The sequence below is a fragment of the Melanotaenia boesemani genome, chromosome 21 (assembly GCF_017639745.1).
Source record: "Melanotaenia boesemani isolate fMelBoe1 chromosome 21, fMelBoe1.pri, whole genome shotgun sequence".
Classification (NCBI taxonomy): Eukaryota; Metazoa; Chordata; class Actinopteri; order Atheriniformes; family Melanotaeniidae; genus Melanotaenia; species Melanotaenia boesemani.
This window is the reverse complement of record NC_055702.1, coordinates 17058010-17075361: the sequence shown is the minus strand read 5'-3', so window position 1 is coordinate 17075361 and position 17352 is coordinate 17058010. Positions and strand designations below refer to the sequence as shown.

General features: G+C 38.4%; 1 protein-coding gene across 2 annotated transcripts; it reads left to right on the top strand.

The window, feature by feature from the left end:
- Positions 1-1266: 1266 nt before the first annotated feature.
- Positions 1267-16585, top strand: LOC121631916 (alpha-1,6-mannosylglycoprotein 6-beta-N-acetylglucosaminyltransferase B-like). 2 transcript variants are annotated; one of them, XM_041972988.1, is made up of 18 exons: positions 1267-1402; positions 1848-1902; positions 2851-2966; positions 5439-5568; positions 5705-5853; positions 7811-7875; positions 8085-8258; positions 8361-8528; positions 9702-9871; positions 10352-10483; positions 10724-10857; positions 12011-12141; positions 12882-13037; positions 13160-13306; positions 13400-13516; positions 13623-13697; positions 13911-14071; positions 14174-16585. In XM_041972988.1, the coding sequence occupies exons 2-18, from the start codon at positions 1877-1879 to the stop codon at positions 14343-14345; spliced, it is 2223 nt and encodes a 740-aa protein (XP_041828922.1). In that variant the 5' UTR covers positions 1267-1402; positions 1848-1876; the 3' UTR covers positions 14346-16585. The 2 variants fall into 2 exon arrangements, with proteins under 2 accessions (XP_041828922.1, XP_041828923.1); XM_041972989.1 differs by lacking the exon at positions 14174-16585 and having other exon boundaries at positions 13948-14027.
- Positions 16586-17352: the final 767 nt, after the last annotated feature.

The window sequence follows — 17352 nt, the reverse complement described above, 5'->3', positions numbered from 1 at the left end:
TCTCCCTCCCGGGGACCCCTCCGGGTGGGGTTTGAGCAGGGCTACCTGGTTGATCCTGCCAGTAGCATATGCTTGTATCAAAGATTAAGCCATGCAAGTCTAAGTACACACGGCCGGTACAGTGAAACTGTGAATGGCTCATTAAATCAGTTATGGTTCCTTTGATTTTCAGCATGCATTTGACAACATTTTCCCTGAAATAGCTCTACTCAGTATCTTTACTACTCAGCTGATATGAAGAAATCTGCTGATAAGTTCATGGCTTATTTTAAAAAGAATCTGACATGCTTTTTATGTGTAGCCTCCAATCTTGGTCAGTTGTATGTAAGCTTATTATAAAATAAAAAGTCCTTCTCACATGATTAGTGCCTTTCCTGTCTCAGCTCAGTGTAGAATTGTTAATATTAGTATTGTTAATTATTTAAATAGCGTGAAAACTTTCAGCGTGGTCCTTCTGAACTTCAGTTTCATCGTCCTTCTCATGATAATAGTGTTCAGGGGAAAACTTTAGATAGATCACAAACCATTGCAGAGTTCAAGTGCTTTGAATAATGCCTGATTTACTAACTCACGTCTATCTCTTTAAGCAGCCACTTTTTAAAGGAATGTTTACTTAGCTGAACTACATTTACTTACATGTGACAGACATTAGAGAGTGTCATGCTATGGAAAACACAGGATGCATTTGCATTATGTTAAGGAAACTTTTCAATTAATTTGTCACATTCCAGAACAGTTTCTTAACTAAAACAACAAAGAACTGGTTATACAACTAATATGTACTATAAAAGTCTCAGTTAATGTCTAGTAGTCATAATTAAAATAGCTCTGGTTCCTTTTTGACTTGTTTGTCACTTGTAAATAAATTTCAATACTCTGGGCCAAGTCACTCAACTCTTCTAAACTTTCATTTATGACTCAAGATGGGGGTAGGTTCTTTCAAGCTTACTGTCATTAAATTTGTGTCTATTATTCCATTAAGTGCTGAAAGTTTGCCCCAATTGAGGTATTTAAATGAGTGTTTTGCTCAAGTATCAATTCAGAACTAAGGCTTGAGTCTCGCCATTGACACTGAAAGAAGCTGTCATGCAATAGCGTGGGCTCCATTGTATCTGTGAAAGCCTTACATAGCACTCTGGGTATTGTCTTCTTTAAAGGGGAGTCAGGTTACCTTGACAACCACAGGATGCCTTCCCATAGGCCCTGAGATAGAGAAAAGGCAGGGCCAGAGAAGGAGGGAAAGAGAGCAAAAGACGATAAAGAAAAGGAGGCAAGATACATCCCAGCCCCAACTTTGTTTGTTTGTTTGTTTCTTTTCTTTTCTTTCTTTTTTCCCCCACATTTGTGTGTTTTGCAAACAAGCCTGATGGTTCTCGGTGGCTTGTGGCGAAGACCCAAAGAGGTGAGGATATGAGTGTGTGCATTTGTGCACTGGCTAGCTTGCCTTGCATGCAGAACTGCTGAGATATTTGTGTTTTTGTGTGACACTGATACACAACTGCAGACTGGTGGCAGCAGTTAAAGTTTGATTCAACATATTCAAAACATAGACAGACTACCAGCTGGAAAAAGGTTTTCATGGCAAGTCAGGGTGGTGATAATGTTATCTTGCTATCATCTTGCACCACTAAACCAAAGTGATGCAGTTTATGTGGAAAATGTGATAATCTGCAATGCACAAAGAAAGTATAAAAGATATTTGGTGGAGAAAACAGAAATGTAATGTAAACTGTAGTGCAATAGTGCAATTTAGTTCTTCCATGTCCATAACTATAACATTGTTCCTCCACATTTTAAACTGACTGGCATATTTTTTTATTCATTTATTTTTTTTTATTGCCTGACAGTGAGATCTTGAACACTGAAAAGAGGCACCATGCGTGTTGCATTGCGACCTCGCAGGTAAGCTTTAACCTCATTACTTCAGTGGCTAATCAACAGGAAGTATAAATAATGTAGATAAAAGTAACTTATACATGTCATATTTTTTCTTTACTAAAACTCTCATTTCATCTTCACAGCTGACTGTTCGGCCTGTTGACTCAGCATATTGTAGCATGCAACTAAAAGTTTTCTTTTCACGTGTCACAGAGTCTCCCTCACATGTGACCTCACCAACAGCAGGCCATCTTTCACCTAGCAATCGATTTTAACAGCATTTCTCCTATATCACTATACAGCTATGCTACTTTTCCATACTGAACAAGCCCTCAGCTTTAGACATGAGATGTAGTGATGAGTGCTATGACACCTTTGGTGAAATGCAGACCGATCCAGCTGAGTGGAAATGTTTTATTTTGGGTCTGAATCTGGAGATTTATAAGCACCAAGAGATTCTTCAAAGTGTTTGCAAGTGTACTTGAGCCTTTGGACAAGGTCTGATGGGTTTCCTGGCCTGATGAAAGTGTGAGTGAGGTGATGGCTCTCTGTGCTGTAGTGAAACTAAAGACCGTGTGAGCAGTGAGCAGACACACATTAGACTGGCATGTCATGCTTCATTAACTTACTTTGACACACCAGGGTCTCCTCACTTTAAGTCATGGAAGAATTTAGTCCCTCTCTAAATATTTAATGAAATGCAAAGTTAGACTGTGAGCATTTTTTTGTATCAAGGGCACTATTAAAATCAATATCTGTAAAGTAAGAAGGAAATTTGATTGTCTATGTTGCATATTATTAAAAGTGACCTTAGTGGGTCACATGTAATTCAAGATTGTTAAAAAAAACACTGTTTTGCAAAATATAAAACAAAAAATCAATAAGCCATTTAAGCTCTGCATTTAATTTTAAAAAGCGCATTGTGTTTTGATGGCAACATGAAGTCGTTTCTCTGTGTATTGCGCCCTCTAGTGGTTGCCTGGTGCTATGTCTGTGCCTGTCTCTGATCACCCTGCTGCTACAGAGCCTCTGGGTGCCACTTGAGATGAGTGGGGATGAAGCTGCAGGAAAATCACCTGAGGAACAGGGTGACTTACACACACACACACACACACACACACACACATGCGCTCGCATAAAGGGACACATGGTTTAGTTTAGCAGTGGATCTTTGTTTCCTGTTAAAACTTTTTAAACAAATATGAAAAAATTGTTATATATAAAAGGGTTAAATGAAATTAAACTAGTTACACAACACAAAAAATGGAACAGAAAATGTAGATGAGGATTTGTACACAATTCGTGGTGGGTCTTCATTCTCATTTATCTTCGTCTTGACAGATGTGGGTTTGTGGCTGAGTTCTTTTGTCTGGTCAAATTGTTTCTACTCAGGAGGATATTTAGGGAAGAGTGGAGACGACTGTTTGTTCAAAAAGCCTTTGCTCTGGTTTATGCAGAAGAGAAAAATGTTGTCTCCTGTGGAGTATATTTTCCGTAAAATCATGTGATTTTAGGTAACTTGTGAATAAACATATTTTGGTGCCTGCCACATTGGAAATATTTCAGAGTTCAGTGGTCTAATTTTACAATCTGTTTTTTTATTACCTTGATTTATTAATCGAATTCTATTTAAATGATCATCTAAGAAAAATGTCAGTCTATTATAAAAATTGATTTATGTTGCTTTTGGGGATTCTCAATTTAATTATTCTTGAAATGATGTGAAGCTGAATGAAACGTTTATTTGTGTGTAAGGTACATGTTCTCCACATGAAAATAGCCATTCTGGCTAACTAGATATACAAGCTTAACCTAAAACAGAACAAACTTGAAGTCTTTTTTTGAGAGCCTTCACCAACAGTCTGGCTACTAATGTCCTAGAATGTCATTGAAGGAGATATTTGATCCAGACATTCCCATTCTTTTTCCGGTCATATGCGGAGAAAATTGTTTTTAGCAGTCAGTAACACACTGGCGGATTTCAGCCACAATTGTTTTTTGTTTTGAGGGACCCACCACAAGTTGTGTACAGAGAGCCACCCAACAAATCTTTGGTTGGAAAATGCAGGATGCCACATGGGGAGAAGCTGCTGGGGAGCGCATGCAGCTAAATCAGCTCAAATTTATGACCACATCCTTCGTTTTAAATCTGTCTTTATAACAAAATCATTAAAAACTTTAACTATACAATCTTAAAATCTGAATATTTATTTTCAGATATTTCATATTTGGCAGAGATGTAACAAAATTTAAATTATAGATACTGAAAAAGAAGAAATCCAGAAGTAAGGTTTCATTATCATGACTGTTTAATAATCTTATTCATTCAGAAACAGCTTGAACAGGGTTGAATGAAAATGTATATTGTTAACTAAAATGGTTAAAATCACATTTGTGAGCCTTATAACCTCACGTGAGTGTTTTAATATAAACAAGTACACAATCTTTCTATAATGTCCATGAGAATTAAATAAATGCTAATCACCCAAAACTTGTCAAGCTTCTGACTGAAGTAGTCATGCATTTATCTCAAATAACTTGTCTTTGGATCACATTAACTTTTGATTACTGTAGTGTCCAAAGGGCTCATCTAAGTAGGGATATATTCACATTCACCTGAGTTGAAATGACATTGTTGTTTTCTTGGACTATTATTCCCAGTGAGATTCTTAAACTGGTAGTGTAAATTGTCTTTTTCCAGCAACTCTTCCCAGGCCCCTCAATATAACATTCAATCATTTCAATTCATTGCTTCATGACTCCTTTGATATTCAAACTTTCTTCATACAGTTGTCTGAGCCAAGAAATCTTCAGTGTGCGGTTTTAAATGAACTGTTTTTGCAATTTTGTGTGGCAGATAGGCAGATGACTAACTGAGGCTTTTATCTTGACTCCTAAGGATCCTGACACAAAAAGTAAAAAAAAGTAAAGACTCATTCTGAATGTTTAAAGTTACATTCTTGATACAGTTTGTTACTGGTTAAAGCTGTTTTACAACTTAATATTACAACATCTTCTACGTGAAACCATGTTTAAATAAATGTTTAAACATGATTTTTGTTTAAAAAAAAACAAGAAATGGAAAAACATTTTGCAACGTTCTACACAAACCAAAAGGGATGGGAACAAGTGTTTTTTTTTAGAGCATGTGCAATTAACATTTTGAGCTTACCTGCAAAAGTATGGGTGGAAATATGAATAGAAACATGCCTGCACTATGTCTTTATGAGTGCACAGAGGAATGTGAGATGACTGCTGAGGTCTGGTTTGGCTCACAGATATGTCGTTGTCAGCAATTATGAGTCACTGACATCTTAATCTGTTGTAAGATCGTTGCTCTGGACATCTACTTCTGTACAACTGACTGAATGCCAATAACCATTATGTGGTGTGTACAAAAACCACACGACTGTAATAGCTGTGTCATTTGCAGCACATTATGTTAATATAAGATCCTTGCTGTTTTTATTCTTAAGATTTTTTCTGTGACACAATACACTACTTAAGCATGATGACAGAAAGTACAGCATAGGTGACATAACGTATGTTTTGTATTGTAGGCCAACACAGTGTTGGCTTTCACAGGCTGGCACTTCGATTGGAGGCTTTGAGTACTCAGGTGCAAAGGCTGAGCAGAGAGAAGGATGACATCCAGCTAAACCGAAATGATTTCAGTTTGCTTCTCCAGAGGTATTCAACAGCTTGTTATCCCTGTATATGGATCTCTATATATTTAAATGCAGTTCAGTGTGTTAGAGTTTTCAGAAATGTAGCAAGGAAATATGTTCTATTAATGAATTTATAGATCATGGATATGTCTTTTCAGTTTTAGAAAAGACCAGCAAGGCTTAGCCCGCTTTGTAGAGAGGGAGCTGCAGAGAGTGTCCCAGAGACTCGATCAGCTCAATCGTCATTACCACCACCATCATGAAGCTCATACACAAACGCTACAAGGTGAAATTAGCCCACACACAGGTAAAGTTCAGATTCAGTTTTAACCATTTTCACTTATTTGTGTTATTACCTTTTAAGGATTTAGGATTAATTTTACCTCCTCAGTATTCAGTTGCGCTGTCTAGGATACACTATGTGAGTACAGGATTTATGTCAAGAATACATTCAAATAATTTTCACCTGTAAATAAAACAGATGACATATACATGTAGTCTAAGTATATATTTTGCCTAATGTAAATGCTTTGAGTTGTGACAGTTGCAGAGAAGGTCATTTTTATGAAACCCTGATGTTATTGTTTTTTTCTGAGTAACCCACTTCAGTGTTGAAAAATAAGAAATAGCCAAAAAAAAGCAATGACAAGATCAAATCGTTTCCAGATTTTCATTTAATGTGTGAAATGTAATAACCTGTAATCACAGGATGAGTAGTAACAGCATTTACAAGGCAGAATCAAGGGAAAGAAACTTTGCTGATCACATAATTCAAGCTCTGAACAATTCAAAGTAACATCCTGGGCATTATTATTGGAAAAATGTTGTGGAAATATACAGTTTAAACTGAGCTCTTTGGCCAGAGGAGATGTTATAAAAAGGAGGGCAATGATACCTAGAAAACTTTGGGTCTGGAAGCCAGAACTACATAAAAAAAATACAAGAGTATTTTTACAAATATGCCCTGTTTATTGTTGTATAAGTCTCAATGTAGCTTAAATTTTGTTGCCAAAACCAGCTTATTGACCAAATTAAATAGTTATTATTGGGTTTGTTCCAGTTATATTTATCAAATAATTACACTATCTCCTCCCTACATGCTTACAGTTTCAGTAATTAGTTGCAAACTTCTCTATGGCTCTCTACAATGGTAGTTTGATACTTTGAGCCAAATGCATGGTTCATAGCTTTAGTAGAGGTTAACCACACAGTGAAATTAACAAGCTGTGATAATAGAGGGTGCGAATGGGGGGGTTAAAGGGCAGTGGGTGCAGGTGGTTGTGAGGGATGGAGTCCTTGAATAGAAGTTTAACAAGTCCCACGGAGCCAGCAGCAGCAATCAACTGGCTGTTGGGAGGAAAAAAGTTTACATCTACGGTACGACCCTCCTGTGAGGTGTCAGGTGAGAGTTGGGTTACGCACACTGGCTGGCACGCGAAGAGTGTATGTTAATGTGTGCATGAGTGGTGGGAAAGAGTGCGTTGGTGTGAACTCAGCTGTCTGATTACAAAGGGGATCCATAACACACCATCACATGTATTTGTTTGCGTATACTTTTGTGGACATGCATGCAGGTGTGCTGCAGAATGTACATATATGCCACCCGCATGCACACAAACACACACTTCCCCATCAGCGGCTTGCTGGCCCCTCACCCTCTTCCTCTCACATTACCTCACACCCATAAAATACGGCTGAATTACCCAGGAGTCCTTTCACCAGCTTGTCTACTCGTAGTCTTGTCTTGCAGAGTGTGTGTGTGTGTGTGGGGAGGGGGACTTTTTTCTTTTGCTGTAGTTCTGTAGCATATCACTATATTTAAGCCTTCACACCTCTGCTCTGCCTACATCTTTTATTTTTTTCTCTTTGCCATTTTTTACTAGGTTTTTTACACAGTCAATGACTGTGTATTTTGGCAAGGGCTAGCCTAGCACTGTAAATGAGAATGTTTGGTAGGAGGCAGGTGGGTCAGGTGTGTGTGTGTGTGTGCATTCATTCCAGTTGATTGACATTGACTGCAGATGGTGGGGGGGGCTTACAGGAAGGGGCCTCTACACACAGCCTCAACTCTAAATGCCAGTCACAGGCATGGCTTTGCTAAGCATCATGCTGATGGCCGCCATTCATTGTGCATTTCAGTTGAGAGGTTGTATATCAAAGTTATTGTCCACTGTTCTTCAAGTTTAGGTAACTCTACAATATAATTTTTGTTACTGAAGCAAGGATTGTAAAATAATGATTCATTCAAAATGTATTACCCATAGGGCCCAATGAGAAGTGTGAAGTGCCAATGGATCCTGCATATCCGGTGTGTGCGGAGAAAGTGGAGGTGAGAAGGTGTAAATGTACTATATGTGGTAGTGGCCCTGTGTGTGTACTGTTATTGTTGTATTAAAGGGCTTTCCTTGACTTAAAGTTCAGTTCATAGTTCCAGTTATAAGAGCATGTTTGATTAGTATATTCCTTCAAGGTAATCTGGTAGATGAATTATTCAACATGAATAATAAAAATGTTCTCATCTTTGTATCTTTGTGGCAGTTCCTGCAAGCACGTTGGGAATCAGACCCCTGTTATGCTTTTTATGGAGTCAATGGTACCATTTGCTCTATTTTGACTTATCTCAGCCAAACAGAAAACTTTTGTCCCCCTCATCCTGGGAGGAACAATTCTGCACTGTCATGGCATCAGAAACGTCATCCCTTCACAACAAAGGTAACTTCGTGACATCATGTATTTGCAGAAAGATTTAGTTCAGCATGCAGTTTTATACAAACTTTAGGCTCTCCACTGCATTCAAATTCTGAACTTTTGCAGACTGACGTACGTGAAACCCTGAGCCCACTGTACGAGGTGATCGGCAACAGCAGCAGTCCTGCAATTAAGTTCATCCGGTCCAGAGTAGAAAGAATGTCTGCACGTTGGATAGAGGCTGGTCTAAGGATGAAGCAGAGCAGCAGCAACACAGTTTCAAAGCAGATGAAGGTATTTACACACAACCTCAACAGAAAAAGTTATTAGATCATATATATATATACAGACATGGACAAAATTGCAGGCACCCCTCTGTTAAGTACAAAACCACAAATGTCACTGAAATAACTTGAAACTGCCCAAAGTAATAGTAAATAAAAATTTACTGAAAATCAACCTTTGAAAGTCAGACATTACTTTTGAATTGTTGTTCATCAGAATTATTTTAAAAAACAAAATAATGAAACAGGCTGGGAGAAAAATAATGGCACCCCTAGAAAAGCTTGAAAATAATTTGACCATAGAGCCATGTTAAAATAAGATATGTCCTATACTGTAAGTATTATCGCAGTTTTCTTCAAACTTGTATTCAGTCAGTCTGCCTATTTAATGGGTGACAAGTAGTCGTGCTGTTTGGTGACATGGTGTGTATCATGCTGAGCATAGATCACAGAAAGCGAAAGAGAGAGTTGTCTCAGGATATTAAAAGGAAATCATAGACAAGCATGCTAAAGATAAAGGCTATAACACCATCTCCAAGCAGCTTGATGTTCCTGTGACTACAGCTGCACATATTATTCAGAGGTTTAAGGTCCACGTGACTCCTCTGTGGACGTGGTTGCAAGAGGAAAATTAATGACAAATTGAAGAGATGAATAATACAAATGAAAACCAAAAAGCTCAGAACAATCTCCAAAGATGTTAAATGTAAACTCCAAGGTCAAGGTACATCAGTGTCAGATCGCACCATCCGTTTGAGCTAAAGTGGACTTCATAGGAGACGAGCAAAGAGGACTAATAACCAGACTGGAACTTGCCACAGTGCACAGAGGGGCTGCTTTGCTGCATCTGGAACAGGGTGTCTTGAATCTGTGTAGGGTACAATGAGGTCTCAAGATTAATAATTCTGGATCAAAAGGAGCTGCATGGTGTCAGAAAGCCTGGTCTCAGTCACAGGCCATAGGTCTAAATCCTATTGAACATCTGTGGAAAGAGCTGAAATGTGTCTTATTGACAGTTACAGAAATCTTTTGAGTTAAAGATGCGATTATTTTTGTCTTTTTGTTTTTTAATGATTCTCTTGGACAACAATTCAGAAGCAACTTCTGATTTTCATCTTTATAAAATCCAATACAGCCTCCTCAAAAATTTTATTTATGAGTTTTATAACGTAACATCCTGTAGGTATTGCTTTATCCTGGAGCCCTGGCTGGGAGTGTTGGCCAGCATTTTGAAGCCATGGTGGAGAAAGGAGGTCCCCTTGGAGAACTGGTCCAGTGGGCTGACCTCAGTGCCTGCCTGACAATTCTGGGACACAACCTGACCTTCAGCACCTCTCAGCACCAGCTGCACAGGTTATCACAACAGACCATATGCATTGTGATGTCACCCACTGGATTGTACTTTGGTTTGTTTTGGTAGTCGCCATGTTAGCCATGTCTTAAAGCTTATGTAAGCTATTTAGACTACAAGATGAAGTTGGAGAGTAATACTTTAAAACAAGCACCAACACCCTCATCAGAAGGAGTGAATATAGTTAACACCATAATGACTTGTGAGAAAAATGTGTTGACACAGTAATCAGACAGAACTTAATAAGATGTAAATAAGGAATGCACAGATATTAAATAATATGATGTATAATAGGATATGAATATGATGTAATCCTACTGCAGATATTAAATCAGTATACTCATGTTGCATTGACAAACATTTTAACTGGTTTACCTACCTTGTTTCCATGTAACCACTTTAGATTGCAGAAAAATCAGAGCCAATCTACATCAATTGTGTCCCTTCTTGAACCTGACATGTGCTCTTTGTGACCGTACCAGACTGATAGGTGCAGCGCCAGGCCGAGGCAGCTGTCCCATCCAAAGGCCTCTCACCTTTGACCTCATATATACTGACTACCATGGGCTTGCTCACCTCCAAGGAGCCATGGGACTGGCTTTCCAGCATTACCAGTAAAGCTGGAATTTTATAACTACATAATTAGTCTTAAGGGATAGAATAAGTCATGTATTTTAAAATAATTTTCTCCTCACTTGGGATAGGTTGTGGCATATTTGTTTTTTTTTTGGCATTTAGGGCCTTTAGACTATATAAAAAACTACATTGGTTACATAATTGTGGCAACGTTGCATGCAATAAGTTGTGTAGATTCAGATTAACATGCAGTAAAATGCTAAAAAACATGCTTCTAGGTGCCGCTTCAGGATCTTGGACTCATTTGGTACAGAACCAGCTTTTAACTTGGCAACTTATGCACATAGCCATGGATACAAAACACTGTGGGGCAGCTGGGGTCTCCAACCTCTCCAGTACATGACCATGTTCCGTAAGTCTGTGCTTTTTGTGTGTCCATAATATATAACACATATATGCATATTCCTTTTTATACACCTCATAAAGTGACCCTATTGTGAGAGGATTAATAGCTCTGGTTAAATAAACTTGGTTGCTAAGACAGAACTTTCATTCCAACACCTCTCCCTGACATTTTTCCCTCCCTGTCGAGGGATGGAGTCAAGCTGGACGCCATGGGCAGAGAGCCGCTCCTCATTCATCGACGTAGGACCTTTGTTTATTTGTCCTCAGGATGAGGAAGACAAATTTCTGTTAGATAAGGATGTAAGAAGGACAAGAGTAAAAAAAATGAGAGAGAGAACAAAAAGAGAAAAAAAAAATAAGCTTGAGGAAAGACTTGAAAAGACTTCAAACTTCTGTTTTCCAAAGAGCCAAAGATAGTTGACATAAAGGATTAGGCTGTAAAGATGAGCAGATGAACTGTAAACAGGCAGCAAGGTCATTCAGGATACTCTGTTCAGTCACAGCTTTCCTCCAATCCTCCACAAGTTGTACGATCATACCAGCATCTCATTGCTTATCACTGTTAATCTAAGAAGTGTGTGTGTGAAGTGGAGACGAGTGGAGCTGAAAAGGATGTAGCAGGAAATTTTGTTCTCCATGAATTAGGACAGATTTGGTAAATGTTTTTTAAACAAACGCCTGAAAGAGGAGAAGAATGCACAAACACACTATACACATGCTACAAAAGCCAAAGTTAGTCTTGAGCACATACCTTTTCTGGCACATTCTTTATAAAGTAAATACTCATCTCTAACACCTTCCCCGGTGTGTCAGAAGGCAGCAGCTGCCTATCCAAACACCCAGCCTCCTTGAATATGTAGTTCTCATTTCCCTCAACAGATGATTTATGCTGCAAAGTATGTTTTTCGTTTCCCAAACAATTTAAATATAAGCTGTTATTCATCTGCAGTTTTAGTAAACAGTGTCAGCTTGTTTTTTTTGCTGTCATTCTCAGTAAAGTTTGGTGCTCGTATTTTTTGTTAAAACAGCATTGAAACAGTAGAAATGTGCACAGATTTGGCTTGTTAGCTTTCACCATTCTGTTCTTAAGTAGGGTTCCTCTCGTGAAGTGCTTATTTTTTTACACATCATCCAACTTCACTGTGTTTCTTTGTCTCCAGCTCACACTCCTGATAATTCATTCCTGGGCTTTGTGAGTGAAGAGGCAGTGAGGAAGGACAAGCTTGAGCCAGAGATCTACAAGAAAGACAGCATAGCGGTGGTCTATGGCAAACAGGAGTACATATGGCAGGTATAATGACCAAAAGAATTAACAGGCTATGACGTGCATGTCAAATATTCAACTGCTTCCAGATTTTATGTTTTATATATACATGTCTGCACTGAGAAGAAAGCAAAGGGGCATCCCTTGTAGTAATAATAAAAAATTTTTTGTGACACTGTGACCAAGTAATAACATAAAAAGTTCTTTCCATTTCTTTCAACAGGGACCCATAGCATCCATTTATGCTTTTGAGGGAAACAGACAGCATTTACAAAACAGTTGTTCTTACATATAATTTGGAGGTTTCCTGCTGTCTCATTTGGCTAGTTTGTTCTTATCATTATCTGCTAAATGGTTTGTTCAGATGCAGACTATGGATGCAAAGTCATGTTGTGGTAGACCAGGCATTCCAGAGTTCTGCAAAGTAAAATTATTGCTTTTGTCAAAGGAGCTTGCTGCTTTGAAAAGGGCAACACTTTATTCCTCATTGCTAAAAACTTTCTGAAGCCAAGGAGAAGCAATAAAAATATTCCAAATGTGGCTTACACTAAATACTTTTGGCAGCTGATCCAATTGACTCTTTCGTACACAGTTTAGCTTCTATGGATTCTTGGCTGCTTCTTTAAACAAAGCGTGTGTCAACTTTCCTCAAGTGTAGCCAGTACATTAACTACAAATAAATACCTCAAAAAGCCTCCTTTAAATCAATGAAACTATCCCTTTACATCCATTTACTCAGAGCTGTCAGTGTGTGCATTTCACTTCAGGGTAAATCTGATTATGTGAGGGTGATCAGTGAGGAGCTGGAGACTCATGCCACGGTCTACCAGCCTCCAGGACACATCTTCAGTCTACCCAGTTTTGTAAGAAACCATGGACTGCTGACTCAGGAACTCTTCCTACACCTCCTACGCAGAGCCAAGGCCAGTTAAGAAGCAGTCACAGATTACCCCAAAAATATCTGCAGCATCTAAATTAAGCTATTGCAGATAACACTTGATGTTTATCATTAAGAAAATATGTCTTTCTTTTCCTGCTTATGCAGATCTTTGTGGGTCTTGGGTTCCCTTATGAGGGTCCAGCTCCCATTGAAGCAATCGCTCTGGGGTGTGCCTTCCTTCAGCCACGATTTGACCCTCCACATTCATCAGACAACAATGACTTTTACAGGGGGAAGCCCACCACAAGAAAGGTAGCTAAGCAAATAAGATAAAAAGAAGAATAAAAAAAATCCTGGATTAGAAAATGAATTTTGTGCATTGTTGTTAACAACTATGGATTTTAGATCTCCTCCCAGCACCCTTATGCTGAGCATTTCATCAGTGAACCCCATGTGTGGACTGTGGATATGGCCAATGAGACTGATATTCGGGAAGCAATCAAGGATATTCTAAGCACTGAGGTGACATTTAATGAACAAACAGATTTATTAATAAAGTTAATTAAAGTTGACTAAAAAAACAAACAAATAGAATCAACACTGAATAAAAGTAAATGTGTTTTTGCAGGTGAAGCCCTTCATTCCTCATGAGTTCACTTGTGCAGGAATGTTAGAGCGGGTTCGAGGTTACATCACTCACCAGGTATAGAAACGCAAAACATAAAACACTAATAACACTAAAACGTACCATGCATACCTTCATACACTTTTTTTTTTACACTTTCTTAATCATTAATTGCAAAGGTAACTATGGTCTGTATACAGAGGACTGAATTTGCGGATTCAAAATAGCTACATACTAAAGTTCAAACTAACAACTGAAATCTATCTTTTTCTTCATCATAAATCCCTCAAGAACTTCTGCAGTAATTCTGTCCCCACTTGGCCCCCAGAAGGTGCTCTGAGGTTGCACCTGGGTCCACTGGGTCAGTCCTGTGTAAATGTGTGTCAGCGTTCCTCCCTCTTATGTGAGCCTGCTCTCTTTCATCACCTCAACACTCCTGCCACATTTACCAGGTGAGAAAGCAGCAAATATTCCCTGCAGGTACAACATTTTACTCTGCAGTGCCCAACAAAATTCTAACAGATAAACATATCATTATTTTTTTCATTTTGCAGGCTTGGACTTAGCTGCTCCAGCATGGTGCATGAAGTCAACCATTTGTTTCCGTCTTACAGCCCTTGGGGCCGTCACTGTGGCCTTCAGCAGGAGGCTCTTCTGTTCAGTTGTGCTGGCTCTGACCCTGCACATCGCAGACTGTGTCCCTGCAGAGCTCACCTACCTGAATAGATGGCACTGTGCCCTGACTGTCACTAGTTAGTGATAGAACGCAGAAAAAGATGCACCAAAAAGCTATTTGTGATTCACTCTGCACAGGTTAAGATTTTCAACCAAAGGGAGCCAGCAGTCCTGCTTAAACTTGTGAGTCTTGTGTGTGGATGTGATAATGTTTGGAGCGTTTTATTTATATTTACAAACTGAAATGTATTGAGATATAACAGAATAGTTATTTAGATCCTAGCTTTGTCCAATGCATTTGGTTACTCAGGATTATTCAGCTTGAAAAGCTGAATAATGATAAATTCAAGGTTAATATCACATGGTGCCAAATAAAACACAAGTTTTTACTGTAGCTTTTCTTGGATCCTTTTAGCAACCAGTCTACACATAAATGCAAGATTCACTTTAGGGAAAATGTGTTTAGAAATGTTTAAATGAAGACAGCAGTAGTTCAAGATGCTCATTTAACATATTCTCAACTTCTCATCTTCTAATACACAGTAACATTACAGAGATGTATTAAATAACAATTATAAAGATAATTATGTACTTGTTAGTGTTGCATAGGCTTACAATAACTTCTCAGAGCTTCACTGGCAGCTAAGATTAGGTTGGCCTCAGAGGAGAGAGGGTGACAGCCTAAGTGATGAGGCTCATTATGTCAGTGAATCATGGATAACCTCTGGATGTTTTTTGGAGGTCACAGCCATAACTATGATTATACTGTCATATGAACCATTGGTTCCCAAATATCTTTGACTTAGGAAACCCCCTTTGGTCGGTTTAAACCCATGTACAGTAAAACAGTAACAGTATTATAGTAACTGTAACACTAAGACTTAATTGTTTGTCATTCCAACATGGATTAAAATCAGGAAAAAGTCACAGAAGACACTACAAATGGTGCTTTTTTTGAGTTATATGACTGGAAATTACAAATTAAAATGATACCTTAATCATAACTTGAAGGTTTATTACCCCCTCCATCAAAAAGGGTGCAGGCTTTTCTCATCATTCCCTCCTGCTCAGCAACATGTGAAAGAAACAAATGATAACAACTAAAGGCCAAACTACAGCCCACAGTCAGTGGTGTCAGTGATGGGGTGCTGCACTTACATGATACAGCTGTTAACAAAGATGGATCCAAGAAAGGCTGCAAGCTGCCGTTGAAGTTTATGTGAAAATTTTCTTGGAAACGACACACCGATGAACGTCAGCTGGCAGAAAAAGAGACGTTTTCTGCCTCGATATACTCCATGTAAGAGGAACATGTTGCCACTCAGGGATCAGATTGCTCAGGGCTGCAACAGCAAGAATGGTTGACGGTGGTGTTGAATAATAGATGGCTGCGAAATGGTCCGTGAAAACAATATTTGTGATGGCTTTGGTAGATTCAGGTAAAAAATTGTTTGGCATTGTCAAGTGTGAGTTCTGTCTAATTAGTAGAACAGTCCAAAGATGATATAATTAAACTTGGAAGAAAGGGCAATAAAAGCTGCTTTTGACCCAGAGGGACACCACTGAAACAGATTTTTGGAAAATGATGTGTCATTTCTGGATGAGTCATATTAATTCATATCAGTTACACGTGTTATACCATATAAAAGCTGTCACTCACCTCCCAGGGGGCTGATAGCAGAGGGTTCAAACTCAGGGTTCAAAAACAGGCCCAAGTATAAATGGAGCAAATGTGCAAATGTAGACAAAGGTGTTAGTGTTCCACACGACTGCCTACTGACCTCATGCTGAATAAGTACAGAACTGACAAGGTCTATTTGTTGTCAGAAACAGATTTGATGGTTATAGACAGTGTGATATGCCTTGAAACAACAGTGATTTGGATCATGGCAGTAATTCAAGTCATTTGACATGTGCAATTATTTCAGGCAGTTGGTTTTATAACTCAAATTCAACCTCAGGACTATTATTCCTAAGTTGATTATTTGCTCATTCTATTTTAGCTCACCACAAACCATTTTTAATGATGCCTTGACTGTGTTTATTACATTTACAACAGTCAGGGTCATAAACCAGAACACTCTGAAATGGATAAGACACAATATCAAAACCAGTCAATATCCACTCAAAATCATGTTATTTTTAGGTAAAATGTATTTTGCATGTTGCTGCTCACTTCAGATTATCTAACAAAAGCAGCCTTGCCACAAACTACTGTGTGTTCTGAAGGAAAAAAGCCATTTAATGTATTTATGTTTTGATGTTGCTCCATTTGGACACTTTATTTTGGAAATAAAGGGCCAAAAATGTTAATTTACCATTTTTATTATAAATATAGGTAATAAAATCTTATTTATATGTACTTACAATGTACTTATAATGTATTTATAATGTTTTAAATACATATTCAAACCATAATCCAGTCATACTTATAAATACAAGTCATACTTGTATCTAATCCAGTTGCATTTTTATGCTAATGTCCTGAAGCCAGATGCAACAGAACCCTCCCAGAGGTTCTTCCTCTGTTTCTATGGGCTAGAGCTGCCATGACAGTACAAGAATTAGCTACACTAGAAAGCTGGTTTTAAGTGATAATGGCTTATCAACTGAGGTGGGGACCGAAGGGATATCAAATCATTATGAGGCTAACACAAACGGCTGTATAATATAAACTTGACACAAACTGTGAAAGAAATTTGTGTTTGGTCAATCATTTGTCTCCTTTGTAAATATCAGTTGATGTTGTATTTATACATCACTGGGGTCTGATCAGTCACCTTTACAACAAGATATAACATGTAAGGCTCGTGCTTCTGTAGAATGTGTCAGTCCAACATCTATGACTGGCACACGCCTGGCAGCACTTGATCTCAAAACAAGAGTGAACACAAACTGCACATTCTTTTTGGAGCACCACCCACTTGTTTAGCTATGTTGGTGCCCTGGCCTAGGAGTTTTGATTTAGCTGTTTTTGTTTGTTTTTTTTGTCACCATTCTGGTTTCCTGCTTTGTTGTGTACGTGATGGTTGTGTACAGAAGCATTTACAGAACAAAT